Source organism: Littorina saxatilis, linkage group LG12 (genome assembly GCF_037325665.1).
Source record: "Littorina saxatilis isolate snail1 linkage group LG12, US_GU_Lsax_2.0, whole genome shotgun sequence".
NCBI lineage: Eukaryota > Metazoa > Mollusca > Gastropoda > Littorinimorpha > Littorinidae > Littorina > Littorina saxatilis.
In genome coordinates this window covers 38,195,691-38,220,001 of record NC_090256.1, presented here as the reverse complement: position 1 = coordinate 38,220,001, position 24,311 = coordinate 38,195,691, and the positions used below count along the sequence as shown (strand labels likewise).

The 24,311-nt window shown below is 41.9% G+C and overlaps 1 protein-coding gene across 5 annotated transcripts in view; it reads right to left on the bottom strand.

Annotated features, from left to right (window-relative positions):
- LOC138981872 (LIM domain-binding protein 2-like) overlaps nt 1-24,311 on the bottom strand; it is a 55,601-nt gene that overhangs the window by 8,024 nt on the left and 23,266 nt on the right. For 2 of the 5 annotated variants that reach the window (XR_011460727.1, XM_070355009.1), the window contains exons 1-7: nt 11,712-13,440; nt 8,817-8,919; nt 7,855-8,027; nt 7,439-7,561; nt 6,929-7,015; nt 5,333-5,522; nt 4,077-4,231 (exon numbers count right to left, since the gene is read on the bottom strand). Coding sequence is in view for 4 of the 5 variants with exons in the window: in XM_070355009.1 (XP_070211110.1) it covers nt 4,077-4,231; nt 5,333-5,522; nt 6,929-7,015; nt 7,439-7,561; nt 7,855-8,027; nt 8,817-8,919; nt 11,712-11,948 (1,068 nt within the window). In the remaining variant the exon portion in view is untranslated. Of the gene's footprint in view, nt 1-4,076; nt 4,232-5,332; nt 5,523-6,928; nt 7,016-7,438; nt 7,562-7,854; nt 8,028-8,816; nt 8,920-11,711; nt 13,441-24,311 lie in introns of those variants that run through there. The other 3 variants (XM_070355012.1, XM_070355010.1, XM_070355011.1) reach the window with 3 other exon arrangements.

Here is a 24,311-nt window from a genome sequence, read left to right as displayed (position 1 = left end):
TGTTTCAGTTAGATACTAAGCACTCCAGACTTCTGACAGTGAAGATGTTCATAAACCTACTCTGTTTGTTACACAGTAAAACTGTCCAGTTATAAAACAATTTCTTTTAATTAAAAAAAAAAATTTCAAAGTATGTCACATGAGCAATTGAAAGTTGTATGTGATGTTTGAAAGCGATAAAATGCAGGGGTATCAGCTACCTGTTTTGAGTGAATAAGACAGAAAGAAAAGAAGCTGAACTCGGTTTTATTATCTTCCACCCTTGGAGCAAACAGCAGTGTTAACAGTCAGCACTTCAAACCTAAAAAGTCAGTCTTCTACCATCTCGTCTATGTTAAGAAAAGTTAGCACTTCAAATTGACGTCTTCCAGAAATAACTCTTGTCAGAAAAAGAAGTCATCATATCGACTTTTGGCCACTGTCAAAATGCAGTGTCCGCTAAATATTATGACTTTTTTTCTTCAGCCAACATGAACATCAGAGTTCACCAGGCATTATCACGCTATCAGCGTGGTAACGTCTCGCCCAACCTTCAAGGAAAGCAACTCTTCCCAAGCAAATCCAAATCCAGACAGAGTTATTTCCGGACATCATCTATTCCCACATCTGATCAAAACCAGAAGGTTTCAAAACTGTTCTCACTACGGGAAGGATCTGTGCAAGGCCATTATTATGAAGCAGCCCCGTATTTTGTGCCTGCTCCTCTGCATTTTGTTTCTTCTTGCTCAAACCAGACTTCTTCTTCTCCGCCTGGGAAACAAAAATCCACAGCCCACCGCTAAATGTATACAGTATCAGAAGCCTTAGTGCTGTGGATCTACAGCCAACCGCTAAATGTATACAGCATCAGAAGCCTAAGTGCTGTGGATCTACAGCCAACCGCTAAATGTATACAGCATCAGAAGCCTAAGTGCTGTGGATCTACAGCCAACCGCTAAATGTATACAGCATCAGAAGCCTAAGTGCTGTGGATCTACAGCCAACCGCTAAATGTATACAGCATCAAGAAGCCTAAGTGCTGTGGTTCTACAGCCAACCGCTAAATGTATACAGCATCAGAAGCCTAAGTGCTGTGGTTCTACAGCCAACCGCTAAATGTATACAGCATCAGAAGCCTAAGTGCTGTGGATCTACAGCCAACCGCTTGTTTGTTTGTTCGTTCATGGGCTGAAACTCCCACGACTTTTACGTGTATGACCGTTTTTACCCCGCCATTTTGGCAGCCATACGCCGCTTACGGAGGAAGCATGCTGGGTATTTTCGTGTTTCTATAACCCACCGAACTCTGACATGGATTACAGGATCTTTTTCGTGCGCACTTGATCTTGTGCTTGCGTGTACACACGGGGATGTTCGGACACCGAGGAGAGTCTGCACACAAAGTTGACTGAGAAATAAATCTCTCGCCGAACGTGGGGACGAACTCACGCTGACAGCGGCCAACTGGATACAAATCCAGCGCGCTACCGACTGAGCTACATCCCCGCCCTAGCCCACCGCTAAACGTATACAACATTAGAAGCCTAAGGCCACAAAAAAAAATTGTCTGTTTCTGGTCACCCGACCGACCCTAAATTTCGGCGCCGACCCTAAACTTTTTTTTTCCAAACTCAAATTTTTTTATTTTTTTTTTTGGTGGTAAAGGACAGGGTGAGAAAATGAACAACAAAAACGTGTGAAAACGAAAGTCCGCTGACGATTTCTAAATGTGTTGAGTATTTTGTCTCTATGTATAGTGAATCCAGTCTCTTTGCGCGATTTTTAAAGTTAGTTTTATTGGTCTACATTTGGGGGTAAAAAAAAAAATAAAATAAAAAAAATCCCGACCTACTGACCCTATTTTTTTTAGCCATGTTACCAGAAACAGACAATTTTTTTTTTGTTGGCCTAAGTGCTGTGGATCTACAGCCGACCGCTAAATGTATACAGCATCAGAAGCCTAAGTGCTTTACCACCTGCTATTTATATTTCATTTCATTTTCATAACTTTATTGTCCCATTGCTGGGAAATTCGGGTCGCTTCCTCCACAACAGAGTCGCACTACCCAGGTGTGTGCGTGTTTAGGTGTAATCAGCCACCTGCACTTATGGCAGAATGACCCAGAGGTCTTTTGCGTGCCACTGTGGTGACACGGGGCAGGGACATGGATACTGTCTCTGTGTCGGCACATAAAGTTGACCCGTGTCCGTCCCGGATTCGAACCTGCAACCCTAGGGTCACAAGTACAGTGCTCCACCACCTGAGCTACCCAGGGAAGCCTATGTGCTTAACCTACTGGTATTTATATACCTTAAGGTTTCAGCACTTCATTCTCGTAAGTACTCCCTGAATCTCACATTTTATGTTTAACTCCAGCCAAAAGTGAGGGGTAGGGTTGATGAGGGTGGAAGGGTTTGACCTCTACATTTGGTCAAATAAACAGAGTGGCACCTGTGATGAAAGGATACCCTTCAGACCAGCCAAAAGTGTTCCTACAATGTAGGTGGCCTGTCATGGGAGGGTTTCTGTATTTAAAATAATAGGCAAAGAGACAACACAACGTGTCCTTTATTTGGAGTTTATTTGAAGATGTGGAATTAACATACAAGGGCAACATTCTGAATCACATGCACCTAAAACAAAAGGTTAAACGAAGAGGTTGCAACCGCTGAAGATAATGCCATTCTGCTCGACCTCAAAAAGTGATGCTAAGACAGGGTTGTTGTTACAAACGCTTGGAACGGGACGAATGTCCTAAACTCGGCATGATAAGGACATTTGGCTGGCTTCATAAATTACAATAGAACATAAGTACCATGTGCATTACAAAACCATGACCAACTGCAGGCCAACGAAAAGGAGAGGGTGTGTGTGAGAGCAAGAGAATGATATGCTATTCCACTACAACAGACAATGTTCAAAAATAACTCTGTCAAGTTGTTATAGGTTGTGGAAGAGATGCTTTCCCTTGTTTCCATAGAAAAACTGAGGCAAGCCTACGTCATGTGTAGCTTGTCTCAGTGTTTCTATGGAAAAGCAAAGGGAAAACAAGGGAAAGCAACTCTTCCACAGACCATAAACACCCGACGGAGTTATTTCCGGATTTGTCTAATTCCTAAAGTAATCTTACTCTTCACATTACCCAGATGACGATCGCAAATGGCAGGGGGAAAAGAGATCATGTGTGTGTGTTGGAGGGGAGGGGAGGGAAGGGAGGGGCGGCGGCAGGGAGGGGGAGTTGGAGGAAAAGAAATGGGGTGATGATGTTTTCCTGAGGATCCAATATTTTTCACTTTGACAACAGGTCTGATCGACTGACTGATTTTTATATCCTCTTGGGACCAATAGACGATTTTTGGAAATAACCCCGTTGGGTTTGACTGGGTTGTGGAAGAGTGACCTTTTCTTGCAAAACCTCTGCCAAGCATTGGAGGGGCCAATCACTAGCAAGGGGTATGTGGGAAACACGTGGACAGGAGCACACCTTTTCCACACTACCCTTGGGCGGGGATGTAGCTCAGTCGGTAGCACGCTGGATTTGTATCCAGTTGGCCGCTGTCAGCGTGAGTTCGTCCCCACGTTCGGCGAGAGATTTATTTCTCAGAGTCAACTTTGTGTGCAGACTCTCCTCGGTGTCCGAACACCCCCGTGTGTACACGCAAGCACAAGACCAAGTGCGCACGAAAAAGATCCTGTAATCCATGTCAGAGTTCGGTGGGTTATAGAAACACGAAAATACCCAGCATGCTTCCTCCGAAAAACGGCGTATGGCTGCCTAAATGGCGAGGTAAAAAACGGTCATACACATTCCACTCGTGCAAAAAACACGAGTGTACGTGGGAGTTTCAGCCCACGAACGCAGAAGAAGATGAAGAAGACACTACCCTTGCTAGTGATTGGCCCCTCCCATTATTGGCAAAGGTTTTGCAAGAAAAGGTCACTCTCCCACAACATAAACAAACCCGAAGGAGTTATTTCCAGAATTCCTCTATTGGCCCATCTTAGGACAGGTATAGGCAGTATGCTATGTGACAACGGGAGAGACCAGGTCACGGGCGAGGGGTGGTGATGTGTTTCGAGTGTTTGGTGTGTTTACCCCAGGCACTGAGGATCCGATATTGAAGCCATGAGGCCCTGGGGAGCGTTTCTGCTTGCCTGAGGGCGGCACGTCGCGGTTGTTGTTGTTGGGCCCGCTGTTGTTGCTGGATGATGCTTTCCGCTTCCGTCGTTTGCTAGGGGGTCGAGCTGAGTCTGAAAACAAATACGAAAATTGTGTAGAAATATGCTAATATTCTCTCTAAAATAGGCTTCACAATAGTCATAAAATTGAGCGAAATTTGTTTTTAAAAATAACAGCTTGACAAGCCGTCCCGGAAACTTGTTGCAAGTAGATGCAAAAATGTATAATGTATTTCAATCTCAGGATCTCAAGAATTATTTCTGGAGCTTTACAAATGCTAGAAATCCATCAGTTCGTGGAAGAATATCATGCCTGCTAAAGGAGGTTACCATACTTTATCAACATAGAGAAAAAAACAAATGATAGATAATACTCGGCCAAAAAAATCCACAACAGTTACTGGGATACATGCTTAAAGTTTGACTACAAGTTTTTACAATTGCACATTGGCTTTCACAAAGATAGTGGATGTTTGTGTGTGCGTTCTCTACCCAAGTGTTCCCCTTTAAGCACAAATGTCCGTCCCTGCAGCACAATCTATGTAAATAATAATTCATACAGATTTTAATGTTGCCTGTCAGTGTTTGTATGTGCGTTCTACCCAAGTGTTTCCTTTCCCTTTGTGCACAAATCTGCGTCCCTGCTATAGCATTTTTATACATGATACATATGAACTAGCTACATTTTTCCCAATTTGACACACAGATTAAAAACCTGCATGTCAGTTTTACAATCTATGCCCTATGAAAAGTACAAGGGTTTTAACTTTTTTTTATAGTTTTTTTACTCGGACCCTTGACTTTAAATACAGTGGTACATCTGTTTTAAAACCAAAAATCTGAGAAATTAGGTCTTCACTAAGAGGGAGTCTTATAACAGAGGTAAACTTAGTAACAATATGAAGATAATGTCGGAGAAAATGAGGTAGTCGTATACGTTATTTTGCAAGAATGTATAAGTATTTGATGTTATGATTAGATGGTCTGTTTTTATTCATAATAAAATATGAAAAGCGCGGAGAGCATAGTTCGCACTATATTAGCTGTCATTATTATTATTATTATTATTATCATTATTATTATTATCATTATCATTATTATTATTATCATTATTATTATCATTATTATAATGGAGGGTCATAAAAGAGAGGTTCCCTTGTACTTAGCCCTTACTTTTTGACTGGGAAGATTTCTTGTTCATCACATTTTGTTCCAAAGAGGGCGGGTGATTACCTTTGCCAACAGGAGCAACCATTCGCTGCCACTTCTGGAAGAGGGTGGTCTTGAGACAGTCGCGAGGGTTGAGGCCGTACGCTTTGTGTCGAGACATCAGCTCTTGCATTGGCTCCAGGATGACACACAACTGAAATATGACGTGAAAACATTCTTGAGGTTTAAAGACGTACGTTTTGTGTCGAGACATCAGCTCAATCATTGGCTCCAGGATGACACACAACTGAACTATGACGCGAAAGCATTCAGGAGGTTAAAGACTTCTTCTATGTTCGTGGGCTGAAACTCCCACATACACTCGTGTTTTTGCACGAGTGGATTTTTACGTGTATGACCGTTTTTAACCCGCCATTTAGGCAGCCATATGCCGCTTTCGTAGGAAGAGGTTAAAGATATACGGTATCGATTAAATAAAAACCAACACGTCTCTTTTTGACCCACCGAAGTGAAATCTGTAACTTAAAATACAAAATCAAAGACAACATACTCATAACATGAATAATGGCATCACATAAAACTTCTGTCATTTCTTCTGCATGTCTCTTAAAGAAGGTGACGAAGTATTTTTGAGAACGAAATTTGTCTCGGTGACTTCAACATTAATCACCAGTAGGAAATTAATCATCATAAGGTCATTGGCAGGCTGTGGTATATCATTAACAGAGAATTGCAGCATTTGTTACTAACAACATCTGTTTCATCTTCATAGGGGTTCACAATTACTCCAACTTTGAATAATATGCAAAATTAACAACTGTTAAAGCAAGGCATACACAACTTACAAGACACTGACTGAATACAGGCAAGTCTTTCAGAGGTGAGGCCTACATCATCACAAAATAGGTCTTTGATGGACTAATCATGAAATTAGTGGAACTTTTTTTTTTTTTTTTTTTTTTACAAATACAAGCATGAAATGATGAAATTTTAAAAACAAAAAGCACTAGACAAACTTCAGAAATCAATCTGTCGGGTAGCAAATGAGAAGAAGAAGAAGACTGTCGGGTTTGTATGGGTTGTCAAAGAGTGAATACTCTTGCTTTGAGTGAGGCAAACTTTCTGCATGTGCTCCTTCTCCACGTGTTTCTGAAACACCCCTAGCTAGTAATATGCCTATAATGTCACGTGGGAAAGTTTGACTCACTAAAAGAAAAAGTATTCACTCTGTTTACATCCCATACACACATGACAGAGTTATTTCTGAACATAGCTTTTAACTGTTAGTTTGTTAGTGTTATGTTAAATTCCATGACCTGTCAACTCAGAACGAATGTGATTCCTATAAGCAAATTTCATTTCAATTCAGTCATTGGAATAACTTTGTCCCAGGGTGCTTGATATAATGAAGGTTGAGGAATAGAAGTTGAGTGTGTAAAAGTAAGAGTATTCACTATTTCGAAGCCCTTACAAACCCAGCAGAGTTATTTTTGGAGTTTGCCTATTGCTTTTTGTCTAATGCTCATGCTTGTTAAAAAGAATAATCTACTTATTTCATGATTTGTCCAAGGTACTTGATACAATGAAGACAGCACAAACCCTGAGAAAGTTGAGTGTGTAGTTGGTCAAGCCTTGCCGCGTGATATTCTTGGACATCTGTTCCATCATGGTCGGGTCCACTGGCTGCTGCAAGCATGCAAATTACTGTCAAGGGCACATTTTAGTTTGCAATGTTGTGAAAAAATATTTGATGTGCACAGGGCTACCCAAACTGTGTGTGTCCCTGAAAGCATGCAAATTACTGTCAAGGGCCCTAAGCATTGCAACCAACATCACCGCTGGCTGCAGGAGAGAGGTAATACTCCGCGCTTAAAGGCACTATTGGCGTGCTAAAGGTTAAATGCTAGCAAGGGAGTACTTGGAACACTCATGCTAGCAGGCACTACAAGTACAAGTATGGGCCAGCCAAGTTGCCAAATTCTTCAAGGTATGGAAATCTTTATGAGACGGAACAACTCCAACCCATTCTAGTCACTACCCACCAAATACCTGGCGCCCCTCTAGCAAAAGAGAATGATCCCATGGTAAAATCGGCCACTGAACACCAACCTGCATGCCGATGACGGAGCGAGGGATGAGCTCCCGGTGCTGGCGGATGGCAAAGTGCCACGACCGGATGCGCATCAGATCGTCAAAGGTGAACTCCAGCAGCAGGCGGCCTTCCGTGATCACCTGGTCAAAATACACACACACCATTCTCGGTCTCAGACAGTAGCTTTGGGCTATGAGATACAAGTGTATGGGCTGCAGTAGCTCTAGCAGGAATAAAAATAATGAAACTTTAGAGAAAGACATGCCACTAGCAAGGGGTATGTCTGCACACTTGGTCCTTGTCCCAAGTTCTTTGTGCAGACTCCTTCAGGTGTCTGAACTCCCCTGTGTACACACATGTGCACAATAAAGGTTCCAATAACAATAAGATAAACTAAATACAAAAAATTAGAAAAATAACAATTTTGGCTCACGTAGGGGAACATAGGTTTGCCGTGCTGTGTAACCATGGCAGCCTGCTCACAGTCCAGGTTGATAGTGGTGTTGTGGAAGGACTCCTTGGAGTGTTTCAGCACATAGTGCAGGTCTGTCACTCCCCCTTCAAAGATGCTGCGAAAGTAGCGTGGGATGAGCGTTCGCCCGATGGCTGCACACAAAACAAGATTATTAATGAAACAAATATGCCTACTATCACTATCTGGCATGGGAGCATGGAAAGGTCTAAAAAAATGACCCATAAGTCCAAAATAATGACGAAATTCATGATGAGAATCTAAGACACTATTCTGTAATTAATTCTATCTTTAGAGATAAATCCTTCTTTTAGATTTTTTTTACCCTCACTTTACCAAAGCGTAACCTTGAACTTTGAGGCAGATTAAGCAGACTTGAGTTATTTTAGAGGCCATCAAACCACAGGCCCATGTGAGGCCCATGTGAAGTTTCAAGCTCTTGCTTATATAATGTTAAAGAAAATGATTTTTTTTTTCAATTTGTGTATGCGTACATGACCCTGTTCTGACCTTGAAATTTGTCTGGAATCAATCAGACTTGGGTCATGTCTACAGGTCATCAAATCCAAGATGTGTGTGAAATTTCAAAGCTCTAGCTTCAAAATGTTTTCAAGAAATCGTTACTTTTAATGCTAGGATTTTACTTCACGAATGGACCAGACAGCATGATGGCCAGACAAACACTGCTCATTACTATGACTCACTGAATATTCAGGTAAACCATCTCCCGAGCTGGACTGAGTGTGTAGCGCCAGCGAACGCCAAGAAGAAGAAGAAGACTCAGGTAAACCAAAAATAATAAGATGCACACACAGCCAGTTTTACAGTACACTGACAGAATCTTCACACAAGTACACAGTCAGAATGTGTACGCAAGCACACAGCCACTATTGTACAAAGAAGTGTAGAAGTGAAAGTCTCACTGTATCTCTTGGGTCCATCCTCCAGACAGAAGGTGAGGGTGAGAGATGCGTCATCCTCGAAGAACTCTGTGGCGAAGGCATCCCACCACAGGTTGTCACTCTCCTGAAAAAGGAAAGTCTTGATATAGATCATACAGTAGAAATAACAATTCATTACACTGTATATCACGTGCCGTCATTCCATTCTTTCCATACCACCCCGAAGAAGGCAGTTACATGCCGAAATATTGATATAAACGTACCTAACCTGGTTACTGGTGTGTTTTCTTTTTATTTAAAAGTAGAAATACTAGTCTGAAAAATGTCTTTTCAATCAGTGAAATTGTGTAGATGGAATTCAAGTCTGCACAAACTTCATCTCAGTTCTTACCGTATTCCCTCTGAGCCACCTCCCTCTATTGCACACAGCAGTGTCCCTCTTTTTTTCAAGGTAATTTGTCAGATACGTTCAATGATCTCGATGCACTGAACTTTGGCTTGTGTAACAACACAGTTACACTTACAGTACTTCCATGTCTTGATCCCTTCTTTGTGACCCTGACATTGAAAGTCATGCATACACGCTCTGCACTGCTGTTCCAGACTAAGACTTTATGCTGCTCTCAGAATACAGTAAAACTGTATTAACTGAGTTAAACTTAAAGAATATATAATTATACAGCCTGATGCTGTCCCTTGCAAAATGATAATTCAAGCAGTGAAAACTTACCAGCAAAAAAACAGAACAAACACATTGACTCTTATCACCCCCCCCCCCCCTCCCCCTCGTTTTCCACAACCCCAACCCACAAAACCCTCAGACCCTGTTTTTAACAACATCCTCACATTTCTTTCTTTGCCATAATCATCATGACAAGTCAGATACCCTGTAGCTTAGATAAGAATAGTTGCACTGCCTATACAATGTAACAGGTAGAGCTTGACATGGTGTGACATTCTGCAAACTCCACTTCTGGATCAATGCTCAACTGACCCACATCCGCGACACTGCCTGAAGTATTTGAAGCATAATGAGTCCGCAAATATTCATGCATTTTGCTTCAGCCCTTACAAATTTGCCATTATGTTGAAATTAGTTTTCTACTTCTAGGATCGAAATTAATCATTATTCGCAATTACAAAGGAAATGAGACTCTTAATGAATTAATTATTTAGAAAATGAGAAACGTGTCATTTACTCTAGTATTACACATGTCGTATGAATTAGTATTTACAGCGCTTACTTTCCTTTGTTGATCAGATCTACAAAGGAAATGTATTCTGTATGCTATACCTGTCATCTCCTGCTTTACTTTTGCATCCTGTTCCTGCTTCCTCTAGTATACATTTAATAAATGTATAGATTAACTAGATTTCTATTCTTGAAAGAGCAGTTTTGATGCACTCGATTTTTCCATGAAATCTCTCTCCCTCAGTCTATATATATATATATCAAAAATAACATGGGTATCCACATGGAATTAATTTACCTTTTATGATGGAAATTATACAATCACTCATGGTCATACTCATACAGTCACAAAGACAGACCAACTAATTGAGACAGGTGAATTTGCAAACCCACTCAGAACTGGCATTTGTCAATCTCTACACACTCACAAACACACATGTATAAGAACCTTTTCTTTTCCCTCTATGTACACCACCCAGGGAACAGAAATATACCACCCCACAACATAATATCTCTCCCCTTCCAGAAGCACCAGCCACTGCACACACAGTGAGACACACAAAACAAAGACGCACACACATACTCATCTCTCCCTCCCAGAATCCCCCCTTCTATATTAAACAAGAAGGGCAAAGCCCATACGACTCACATGCTTGACCTTGACCTTTACATGACCTTCAGGGTCAAGGTCAAATAACTAAACCTAGCAATGACATCATACACTAAGAACTGCTTTACACATTTTTCCTACCAAAATACATGTGACCTTGACCCAAGGTCAAGGTCATGCAACACAAAGCTGTTAATTCAAGACATAGGAAGTACAATGGTGCTTATTGGCTCTTTCTACCATGAGATATGGTCACTTTTAGTGGTTCACTACCTTATTTTGGTCACATTTCATTGGGGTCAAAGTGACCTTGACCATATGTGACCAAATGTGTCTCATGATGAAAGCATAACATGTGCCCCACATAATTTTTAAGTTTGAAACAGTTATCTTCCATAGTTCAGGGTCAAGGTCACTTCAAAATATGTATACAATCCAACTTTAAAGGACCCTTGCGACCTTGACCTTGAAGCAAGGTCAACCAAACTGGTGTCCAAAGATAGGGCTTACATTGCCCTGTATAGCATACATAGCTAAGGTTGCCATTCTCGATAACTTCAGAAAAAAATGCGAAAATGTGAAAAATGGTCGTTTTTAAGACAACAATTACGGCCCCTGTGACCTTGAACTTGAAGTGAGGTCAAGTTGCCGCACATGTTTTTTGAGATCTTGTAACCATACACCATCAGGCCACATCAGGTGTTGATCGACTTAATTACTTACTTACTGCCTTTCATGCCTGGTGGCGTGTAGGGCAGCGACAAAGCACCTCCACTTTTGTCTGTCTCTTGCAAGCCTTTCCAGGGTCGACTTAATAGTGTCCAAGAAATATCCAACGTTAAAGTTTTCCGGACGGACGGACGGACGGACGACTCGGGTGAGTACATAGACTCACTTTTGCTTCGCATGTGAGTCAAAAAGCACAGATGCTTTTCCTAAATTCTGTAGTCTGACTGTACAACAGAAGTGTACACACACACACACACACAAACACTCAGCCTCACACCCACCCGCCCACTTACCCCATCTCCACCCCTCTCACAACCCCCTCGACCACCCATCCCCATCTCTAACTATCCCTCCACCCCCACCCCCCCCCCCCCCCCCAACTCACCTCATTGCGTTGCTGCAGACGCTTGTTGAGCTCGTGGATTCTGTAGTCGGGTTGCTGCTGACCCATGAAGCTGGGAGCGGGCCGCCTGTAGAAGGGAGAGAAGGGAGAATTGTAGAACGGGTCAGGCCCCCCAGGGCCCCCCGGGCCGGGCGGGGGGCCGGGGTTTACCCCCGGGGGCAAACTGTTCATCATAGGCATACTGTTCATCGGCATGGGGGGCATATTGTTCATGTTCATTTTTTCTTGCGCTTTGGGCGTGTGAAGAGTCGGACACTGACTGACACCAGCTGATTTCACTCACTTCAATTCAATGACAATTAGTCGGGAGCAAACATTGTTCGTGTCTTCTGTGTTTCGCTATTATCTGTCTCTAAACCAGCGGCAAAAACAGAAAAGATTATGTTCCAATCTTCAAGTTTCTCAAATGTAGTTCCATTTAGCACGAGGAGGGCACTAAACAGTGCAGTGTTTATTCTTGTTTAACAATGTTAGTTGTTTAATTGATATTGTACAGAAGTAATCAAACACCAGACGACGAAATAGGCCTATTGGACTTTGGATGTATGACTGATCACTAAAGTAGAGAAACAGCAGTATTCTACTCTAGGGACAGGCTTGAAAAATCTCTCCCTCTTTTTTCCCGACGCAGAAGTAGTATTCCAACGAGTGTGTAGTTCCTGCCTCACAAGTGTGTTGTAACGAGTGTGTAGCTCTGCCTCACAAAGCTGTGTGCTATGTTCCTCGCTCCCTAAGGCACAGTGCGCACAAGCAAGCAAGCTACACGAAGTGGCAAAACACAAGCTTCGTTCGCGACCGTCCTACTGACAGTGACCTACTTTTGAAACTTAAACACTCCTCCCTGCCAGTCAAACACTGCACTGCTTCCCACGTCAACGGGAAAAAAAATTAAAGAAGTAATATTGCTTGGAAGATTTTCCCAAGAAACACTTATTATTTCCTGAAAGCAACAACGCCAAACGTGTTGGTCAAAAGTGGGTGGGGCATTTGCACAGTCTGGTTACGGTCCAGTGAAAACATGTGCTTTCGCTTCTGTCTCTCACTGCGCTGTGATAGAAGGATACACATCCCTCAGTTATTGATCCATCCATCCACCCCGCCCATCCAGCGTGTTGTTTGTACACAATGTGGTCGGGAAAAACTTGCAACGCAGTGTACAAGACACACACGTGCACACCACGCGGAAAAGCAAAGAAGACAAGACACAAGTGTATAACGGCACACACAACAACCACGCTGCGATTTCCAACTGTTCGTGGGAATCCAGCTGAACAGCAGACGATCGATAAGCGCTATGCGCTCTTCCTTTTAGTTACCGTACACGTGTGAGAAAGTTGTCTTGCGATCAATCCAAGCTGATTTTCCTTGTCTTGTCTTTCAAATTCTAAACGAAACGAAGAAAATGTTTCCTTTAGTTGCAGATCGCTCCTCACCCTCTTCCTTCACTGTTTTTCTCCTCCAATATTTTGATGATTGCAAAACGCTCTTTTTCAATCACCGAAGAAATAATACCACATCTTTCTGCCTTGTAATGTAGGGTGTGCTCAATTTGCACGAACAATATTCTCCCAAACAAAACGGCTTATAACAAATTTGAGAAAATCCAACACTGGCAAAGACACAAGCCAGTCTGCCTTTCCGACGCTGTTCTCCAGTTAGCAGCCTACCCCCAAACTCGACTCCGCGAGTACACACACGTACACACCGATAGACATGTGTGTGTTTGTGTGCTGGGCTCAGGTCAAGCTATTTTTAACTCCGCGCGCTGGGGAAAGGGAAGAGAAAGTTGTGTGTGCGACACTGAACAGCACGCAACGTGGAAAATCCCTAGCTGGTTTTCCCCTACGATCGTATTTGGCGCACCGCTGTATATCAGGAGCTAAAATCACTATCAATGTGTAAGTATAAGCGTGTCTTTTCCCCCTCACAGTTCCAGAAGCGCGCACGCTTGAAAACAAAAAAGTAAATATCTAGGGGAAGGGCCCTTAATATGGACCACTTTTTGTTTGTTGCTGATAACTAGCTTGTTTCCTTGCGAAGAAGTTTCATTTTGTGGTTGGTAGTCCTTCTCTCTTAGTTAGGCCTAATTAGAGTGAAATAGCTTTGATAGACCGTCAGCAAAAATTAAATACAGAAAAAATCACAAATGGTCCATATTAGGAGCCTGGGCGCCCAATATGGACCATTGAAGCGGCCTTCACGAACCACTGTATAAAGACCCCTATACTTCAAAATAACATGATACAACTTAGTGTGCAAGTCAGACTAATTCAAACATGCTTTAGATTTAGCTGTTTCTGGTTGATGAGAGCATTATTTGAAGCACACCAGGAAACTTAAGAAGCTTATCAAAAACAGAGTGAAAATAAGTGAAATTATCAACTTCCACAAAAAAAGACTATTTGTTATATTTTTTTTAAATCTCAAGGGCTAGTTATAGGTTATTTTCAGCAAGCTTCTTAATGAATTAATTAAAATTGCCTTTAGTTTTTATTTTCTTCGATTTGTTGAAGGTGGTCCATATTAGGGGACTCACACATACTTTGAGGTTTTGCTATTATTTTTTGTTTGCAGTAAAAACTCGGGGTACACACTGTTAAAATGTAACAAAATTAATACTGTCTTAGCTGTCATATATAGCCATTTTTGTATTATGAAAGCTTTGGGTGTGGACAGAAACGAGTCTGTTCTGTGCGGCACATTTAGAGTGAACGCTGGCAAAAGTGAAAAAAAGCGAAAAAGCCAAACGGTTTTGAGGTTTGTGTTTCTGCAACTGTTTTGACATGTGCAACTTATCCAGAGAGGGTGACTAAAGCGAATGAAATTGTTTTGAGCTCTCTAGCGCCGTTAGTTTATCAGAACAGGAGGTGGTCCATATTAGGAGCCTTTCCCCTACATCCTGCGCAGAACGACGGCAAAAGCGCATTTGCGTCATGTCGTCTGCTGCAGTGAAAATATTATTCCAGAGAGGTAATACAGGGAAGCTTGCAGCTTGGGCCGAGCAGACATCGTCGCCACGGCTGCAGTGTTCGCCGCGACCGGGGGACACAAAATCGTTCGTCTGCTTCGATTTTTTCGGCAGTGACCTTTACCCTTGTCGGCTGGATCGATGAAGTCGATAGTGAGAAAGGGAGGAGAGAAAAGCTTGGCGCGCAGGGCCGGAGAGTTGAGTACGGAGCTATTCCGGTAAACGTCCCTCGCTCGGGCTACACGCTCGTTAGGCGGCGAAGAACCCCGTCCCTACCGTACTTTGTCTAATATCAGCGCACGCTACGCCTATCATTGTTTCTACAATCGCTGTTCCAGATACCAAAGCAACTAACCCAGAAACACTTGAGTTCGAATGTCACTTTTCTACTCACTTTACTAAAACAACTGACAAGTTACCACTGACTTGAGTAAAAGGCAAAGATGCGCAATATTCGGAAATGACTGTCAAGCTCGGTTTGTAGGGGTTGTGAAAGAGTTGCTTTTCCTTGGCAAAACTGAGGCAAGCTACACGTGACATTGTATGCCAGTCACAAACAAGCAGCGTTGCTCTGCACCTGAACGCCTCGGTGACACCCCCCCCCCCCCCTTCCTCAAAAACAAAAACAAATTTTAAAAAAACGTGGACTTCGGAACATATATCTTGTTCTTGCGGGGACGGGTTTGCACATTACGAATTTCTGCCAGATAAGATAGGAAGCTTAACTTTGCGAAAAAAGACAGCTTCTGGCCGGATTTATGATGACCCACAAGATGAAGGAAAGAAGGTATGATATCCTTGACCACCAATTTTACAAACGAGTCCGTACCCGAACGGAAAACCCCGGCCGGGTCATACCTAAGACTTTAAAATTGGCAATCTAGTGGCTGCTCCGCCTGGCGTCTGGCATTATGGGGTTAGTGCTAGGACTGGTTGGTCCGGTGTCAGAATAATGTGACTGGGTGAGACATGAAGCCTGTGCTGCGACTTTTGTCTTGTGTGTGGCGCACGTTAAATGTCAAAGCAGCACCGCCCTGATATGGCCCTTCGTGGTCGGCTGAGCGTTAAGCAAACAAACAAACAAACAAACAAACCCGAACGGAAGTGTGAACACAATCAGGCATGGCACAATTAATCCCTCGACCCCGCCCAAGTCTCTTACTAAACTGTTGGGCGCTATCCTGAGTAAATACGGTACAGAAAACTACAATGTATGCAATAGAAACGTGTACACACCCAGACAGAGGCGGTGTGAGAGAAAGGCTGAGAGAATGTACATTCCTCACCTGAATGCAGTGTAGGACTAGGAGATAAAACTCGTCCGTATTATTTCAAATTAAATGCACAAAAAAGCCCATTTTAGCAACAGCCGGTTGCTGTAAACAGGCTGCGGATGTTCAATTCCAGTCATAATCTATAAGTGCAATTCAGTGAACCGTGCAGTAGTAAACTACATGGGATTTTTAATGACCAAAGTCATTAATTAATTTTTAAGCCACCAAGCTGAAATGCAATACCGAAGTCCGGCCTTCGTCGAAGATTGCTTTACAAAAATTTCCATTAAAAAATGAGGGTGTGACAGTGCCGCCTCAACTTTTACAAAAAGCCTGATATGACGTCATCAAAGACATTTATCGAAAAAATGAAAAAAACGTCTGGGGATATCATACCCAGGAACTCTCATGTAAAATTTCATAAAGATCGGTCCAGTAGTTTACTCTGAATCGCTCTACACACACACACAGACATACACGACCCTCGTCTCGATCCCCCCTCTATGTTAAAACATTTTAATAGTCAAAACTTGACTAAATGTAAAAAGAAAAAAAAATCTAATAGATCCCTTGACTTGGGGATAGTGCGACTCTGTTGCTGCTAGCTTTCCATTGGCTGGAAGCGACCCGACTTTCGCAGCGTTGGGACAATCTAGTAATGAAAAAAAAAGCCCAAAAAATCTAATAGATCCCTTGACGGGTAGCGCGACCCTGTTGCTGCTAGCTTTTCATTGGGAAGAAGCGACCCGAATCTTCCAGCGATGAGACAATCTAGAAATCTAATAGATCCCTTGGCTTGGGATGTGAAGCTAATGGGATGGGGGCGAAATGGGATAACGGCGATCCGGGATTGCGCCAAAATGGGATGTGGAGCTAATGGTACATGACATGGTGGTAAAATGACACTTGGTCTGAGAAATGTCGCCAAAATGGGATGGGGGCGAATTGGGATAACGGCGAAACGGGACTAATAGATTCCTTGACTTTGGAGTAGTGCGACTCTGTCACTGCTAGCTTTCCACTGGGAGGAAGCGACCGGAATTTCCCAACGATGGGACATCCTAGTAATAAACAAGTCGCGTAAGGCGAAATTACTACATTTAGTCAAGCTGTGGGACTCACAGAATGAAACTGAACGCACTGCATTTTTTTTTACAATGACCGTAGTCCGCCGCTTGTGCAAAACGGAGTGAAACTGACGAGCCTGTTTAGCGCAGTAGTGGTTTCGCTGTGCTGCATAGCACGCTTTTCTGTGCCTCTCTTCGTTTTAATTTTCTGAGCGTATTTTTAATCCAAACATATCATATCTATATGTTTTTGGAATCAGGAACCAACAAGGAATAAGATGAAATTGTTTTTAAATCGATTTCAGAAATTTAATTTTGATCATAATTTTTATATTTTTAATTTTCAGAGCTTGTTTTTAATCCAAATATAACATATGTATATGTTTTTGGAATCAGAAAATGACGAGGAATAAGATGAAATTGTTTTTGGATCGTTTAATAAAAAAATAATTTTAATTACAAGTTTCCGATTTTTAATAACCAAACGCTCTCATTAGTTTTTAAGCCACCAAGCTGAAATGCAATACCAAACCCCGGCCTTCGTCGAAGATTGCTTTGCCAAAATTTCAATCAATTTAATTGAAAAATGAGGGTGTTACAGTGCCGCCTCAACTTTTACAAAAGCCGGATATGACGTCATCAAAAGTATTTATCGAAAAAAAGAAAAAAAACGTCCGGGGATATCATTCCCAGGAACTCTCATGTCAAATTTCATAAAGATCGGTCCAGTAGTTTGGTCTGAATCGCTCTACACACACACACGCACAGACTGACAGACAGACACACACACACACATACACCACGACCCTCGTCTCGATTCCCCCTCTATGTTAAAACATTGTCAAAACTTGACTAAATGTAAAAAGAAATAATAAAAAATAAATTAAAACAAGTCGCGTAAGGCGAAAATACAATATTTAGTCAAGTAGCTGCCATTTTTCAGCAAGACCGTATACTCGGAGCATCGTCAGTCCACCGCTCACGGCAAAGGCAGTGAAATTGACAAGAAGAGCGGGGTAGTAGTTGCGCTAAGAAGGATAGCACGCTTTTCTGTACCTCTCTTTGTTTTAACTTTCTGAGCGTGTTTTTAATCCAAACATATCATATCTATATGTTTTTGGAATCAGGAACCGACAAGGAATAAGATGAAAGTGTTTTTAAATTGATTTGGACAATTTAATTTTGATAATAATTTTTATATATTTAATTTTCAGAGCTTGTTTTTAATCCGAATATAACATATTTATATGTTTTTGGAATCAGCAAATGATGGAGAATAAGATAAACGTAAATTTGGATCGTTTTATAAATTTTTATTTTTTTTTACAATTTTCAGATTTTTAATGACCAAAGTCATTAATTAATTTTTAAGCCACCAAGCTGAAATGCAATACCGAACCCCGGGCTTCGTCGAAGATTACTTGACCAAAATTTGAACCAATTTGGTTGAAAAATGAGGGCGTGACAGTGCCGCCTCAACTTTCACGAAAAGCCGGATATGACGTCATCAAAGACATTTATCAAAAAAATGAAAAAAAACGTTCGGGGATTTCATACCCAGGAACTCTCATGTCAAATTTCATAAAGATCGGTCCAGTAGTTTAGTCTGAATCGCTCTACACACACACACACACACACACAGACACACACACACACACACACACACACACACACACACACACGCACATACACCACGACCCTCGTTTCGATTCCCCCTCGATGTTAAAATATTTAGTCAAAACTTGACTAAATATAATTAACAGAGTCGCGCTACCCCAAAAGTCAAGGGATTTCGTTTTTGTCCCTTGACTTTGGAGATGACAAGAAAATATCGGGCGCAAAAACGTGATTTGTAATTTTTTTTACATTTTTACAAATCACGGGTTAACAACAGTCAGTATCAGATATATATGTTACAAATCAGTTTAAAAACAATAAACCGAAAACAAAGCGCACGTTGGTAGGTATCTGTGCTATCACGGACTCCGCTATTTTCGTCCACACTGTTATCCGTGCACCATATTCTAACGGCCTGGAAAAGATACATTTCACCGAAGCGCCTTTTTAAGTGTGGAATTTAAACTAATCCCGGCACTGTTCCATGTTTCCGTTAAAATACATTTACTCACAAGGCAACCTTTATAAGCCACAAAGGAGCTTCGACTGCTATAATTTAGTGCGTGCATCTTGCTCGCTACTTTCACCAAAATTACAGTGAATTAAACCAAGTCAACTAAATACGTTAAAAGAGTTCTGACTTTCTGTGATGAATGATGTGTAGATTACTGGAAGTAGAGAATTTTTTTGGTCATATTATTACTAAAATAACAAATCTGAAAGGACATTTTCCACACATGAAAACAGCAACATGAAACGTTGTCATTTTGCTTTATAACTCGCACATGACATATTTTAGTAACGAATTCGATTTTTACTTACACAACATAAGGTCTTCACGCTAGATTTGACCCCCCCTCTCCCCCTAGTAAAAAAAATAACAAGAAGGGCAAAGCCCATACGACTCACATGCTTTACACATTTTTCCTACCAAAATACATGTGACCTTGACCCAAGGTCAAGGTCATCCAAGGTCATGCAACACAAAGCTGTTAATTCAAGACATAGGAAGTACAATGGTGCTTATTGGCTCTTTCTACCATGAGATATGGTCACTTTTAGTGGTTCACTACCTTATTTTGGTCACATTTCATAAGGGTCAAAGTGACCTTGACCTTGATCATATGTGACCAAATGTGTCTCATGATGAAAGCATAACATGTGCCCCACATAATTTTTAAGTTTGAAACAGTTATCTTCCATAGTTCAGGGTCAAGGTCACTTCAAAATATGTATACAATCCAACTTTGAAGAGCTCCTGTGACCTTGACCTTGAAGCAAGGTAAACCAAACTGGTATCAAAAGATGGGGCTTACTTTGCCCTATATATCATATATAGGTGAGGTATTGAATCTCAAAAACTTCAGAGAAAATGGGAACAAGAAGGGCAAAGCCCATACGACTCACATGCTTGACCTAAACCTAGCAATGACATCATACACTAAGAACTGCTTTACACATTCTTCCTACCAAAATACATGTGACCTTGACCCAAGGTCAAGGTCATCCAAGGTCATGCAACACAAAGCTGTTAATTCAAGACATAGGAAGTACAATGGTGCTTATTGGCTCTTTCTACCATGAGATATGGTCACTTTTAGTGGTTCACTACCTTATTTTGGTCACATTTCATAAGGGTCAAAGTGACCTTGACCTTGATCATATGTGACCAAATGTGTCTCATGATGAAAGCATAACATGTGCCCCACATAATTTTTAAGTTTGAAACAGTTATCTTCCATAGTTCAGGGTCAAGGTCACTTCAAAATATGTATACAATCCAACTTTGAAGAGCTCCTGTGACCTTGACCTTGAAGCAAGGTAAACCAAACTGGTATCAAAAGATGGGGCTTGCTTTGCCCTATATATCATATATACGTGAGGTATTCAATCTCAAAAACTTCAGAGAAAATGTGAAAAATGTGAAAAATAGCTGTTTTTTAGACAACATTTATGGCCCCTGCGACCTTGACCTTGAAGCAAGGTCAAGATGCTATGTATGTTTTTTGGGGCCTTGTCATCATACACCATCTTGCCAAATTTGGTACTGATAGACTGAATAGTGTCCAAGAAATATCCAACGTTAAAGTTTTCCGGACGGACGGACGGACGGACGGACGGACGGACGGACGGACGGACGGACGACTCGGGTGAGTACATAGACTCACTTTTGCTTCGCATGTGAGTCAAAAATGTGAAAAATAGCTGTTTTTTAGACAACATTTATGGCCCCTGCGACCTTGACCTTGAAGCAAGGTCAAGATGCTATGTATGTTTTTTGGGGCCTTGTCATCATACACCATCTTGCCAAATTTGGTACTGATAGACTGAATAGTGTCCAAGAAATATCCAACGTTAAAGTTTTCCGGACGGACGTCCGGACAGACGGACGACTCGGGTGAGTACATAGACTCACTTTTGCTTCGCATGTGAGTCAAAAATAGACGGTTTTAACTGGACGCTCAGCCGAAGCAGAACTCCAAATTACAGAACCCCTTTGTGAAAAGTAAGGCAATGATATCAAATACCCTTCTAACCCGTGGATTTTTCATACCACAATCATTCAGCAAGATGGTGTACCAAGTTTTGAGAAATGAAAACACTGAGTGTCAGCCAACAGTGAAACTCCAGGTGAATAACATTTTCAAATACATTCATTTTCAGGACTAACAATTAAACCAAAACCAGGTTGATGATTTAAAGTGGAGCAGCACCACAGACACAGCCCCACCACGAACGGAACTATCTAGGCTTTCGGTTTATAAGAACAAAAATCCCAGAATCCTCTGATAAATATACACAAATATTCTTTCAAAAACCTATATAATTTCTCGTTTAGAATCTTCAACAGTTCCGTCTATGGATTTGCAATATATAGATACAATAAAATAAAAATGTTTACTAAACAACGTACTAGCACAAACATGAGCTTACCTGGAAAAGCCTTCACAACCGAAACTGAATATCAATATTCAGAGGAACCGAACAGCCAGTAATAATGGAAATGGGAGAGAGAGAGAGAGCGAGAGAGAGAGAGAGAGAGAGAGAGAGAGAGAGAGAGAGAGAGAGAGAGAGAGAGAGAGAGAGAGAGAGAGAGAGAGAGAGAGAGAGAGAGAGAGAGAGAGAGAGAGAGAGAGAGAAAACAACAACTGAGATCTATCTGTACGACATCCCAGAGTAATCCCAGGACACGAATGGTGATTTGCTTGGGGCTGTAATCAGAACCGACGATCCTCTTGCGTCACTAGTCCACGGCAAACACACAACGATCAGTGTCTCTCTGTCTCTGACAATCACACAGGTACACTGAGTAATGGCTTCTGATGATCCATTCCACAGAACCATAGTTTAAACACAGAAAACCACATCGGTCCTACACGGACTGCTTCTCAGCCACAAAATGTTACGTACCAGTTTCTAATCTGCACGTGCATCAGTCGTAACTTGAGTAATTGTGAGTTCGGTGATAGTATCATATTCAAAGCGAAATTGCGTGTCATCTGCCACACATAGTCTGGGTTATATAGTACTCAAGGTATAATGTCAATAGTTCACGTACAAACTGGTGCAAGCATTAAAGGAGGAAGTATCGAAAGTCAAAGAAGCAACGTCCTCACTTCAGTACGTCGCATGACGTCACTTCTGACGTCAGTATGTCATGCAACGTTCTCACGTCGATATGTCAAATAATGTCAGTCTGCACATTAAATAGTCATATAATGTTCTCGGGTAATAACCTCAAATCAGTATGTTTATATATTGTCAGTATAGTTAGTACTCACATCAGTATGTCAAATGGTGTTAGTCTGCATGCACATCCGTACGTCATATAATGTCCTCGGGTAATATTCTCTTATCAGTATTATTATCATCTCTCACACCAGCACGTCACACAATGTTCTCACAGCAGTATGACCTACACGGTCAGTCCTCATATCAATGTCATATAATGTCCTCATACATGTACCATCATATCATACAGATGTCCAAAAATATCAGTAAAAGTCACAAAATGCCATTCAATAGGCCAGTATGTTATATACGTATACCCTCACGAGGAAGATGTCATAAAATATCATCCTCAGATCAGTTTGTTATATAATGTAATCACATCTGCATGTCACATTAAGTTCCCACATTAGTATGCCACACCCAAAGCAAAGTCAACTATCAACTGACTCTGTTTTTTTGTCTGGACTTAAAATAATCGTTCGCAAGCCTATCACATCAGTTACTGAAAGCACTAGTACCAGAAATGCCACCAAACCAATCCGGAATCTCAATCCTTGCAGGACGAACCCCCCCCCCCTCCCCCACCCCCCCTTATTGTTTTTCTAATAACGAAATGCTAACGAAACTTTACAAAGGAGGAGGGGGGGAGGGGGGTTACAGGGAGGTAAATCCTGGGTGCTTTAATCACTCTTTGTCAACAGGCCGGTATGATGACGGACAAAAATTTGTTGACACGACCTCAGCGTCTCTTCACGCCCTTGTTTACTTTTATCTCCAAAACTTCTTACACCCATCGCCCGCCCTTGTTTGATGCCAGTGCGGTCTCTCAAGCGGCACTGTCTGGTTGCCATGGCGATTTAGAAAACCCGTTTTACTGGCCTTCACTGTCCGTCGTTGGGTGCGAGGACTCCTGGAGCCAAGAGCTAAAACAACGGAGCGCCACCAGTGCTTGTTTAATAAGCCCTTTAGAACCGCTGAAAGCTCAAACAGGCTAAAATGGGAGCTAAAATGCAGAAGATTGGATATCCCCCCCACCCCCCCCCCTTTCTCACGTGTGTGTGTGTGTGTGTGTGTGTGTGTGTGTGTGTGTGTGTTTTATATATGTGTATGAGTGTGTGAAATCTGGAGAGAGAAATAATCCAGTAAGAGAAAGACTATCCTTGCTCATAACGTACCCCAACCCCAACTGATCACCAAACTGGCACACAAATGAAACAAGAAGAAAATCACTTCAAAAATAAGTTCCCGAAAACGCTAGCTTCTGTTTCGACCAAAAGTTTACGATCCCATTCTAGACGGAAAATGGGGCAGTGACCGCAAGAGAGAGCCATCAAAAAAGCCACACATGGTTCTCCGTTTTCTAAGAACAGGACTGTCTCTGTGTAGGATGGAACAGGGTCCAAAGGAGAACGAACCTTCGAGCTGAAACGGACAGGCTTGATAATTACACATGTACGTTTAGGTCTTAAGAAAGAACCATACATTATTTTTCTGTCAACCGACTTGTCCTGTTTTAAACATACAAACATAAACCAATGTAGCCCAACTAATCTGAAAATGTATCCCCTTCTCCCCAACCCGACTTTCAGTTCCATCTTACACATGTCTAGTCGTACACTTTCTGCTAAACGAATTTCCCCAACGAAAACAAGGGCGTAGGCGAAAAAACCCACAGTCAAGGTACGCTTATCTTCTCCCCCATACATTCTCAGTTTCATTTAAAGACTGGGTGTACACTTTCTGTAAACCGATTTTCTCCGTTGCAAACCAGGTCAGGCTGCTTTAGAAGAATAAAATAGCCAAAATACGACGAACGACAAACCTCCCTATTTTGCCCCCCCCCCCCCCCCCCCCCCCCCCCGTCCTTTCCCAGACGCACAGAGCTGGATGCGTGTATCGACGCAGCGTGCACGTGATATCGATT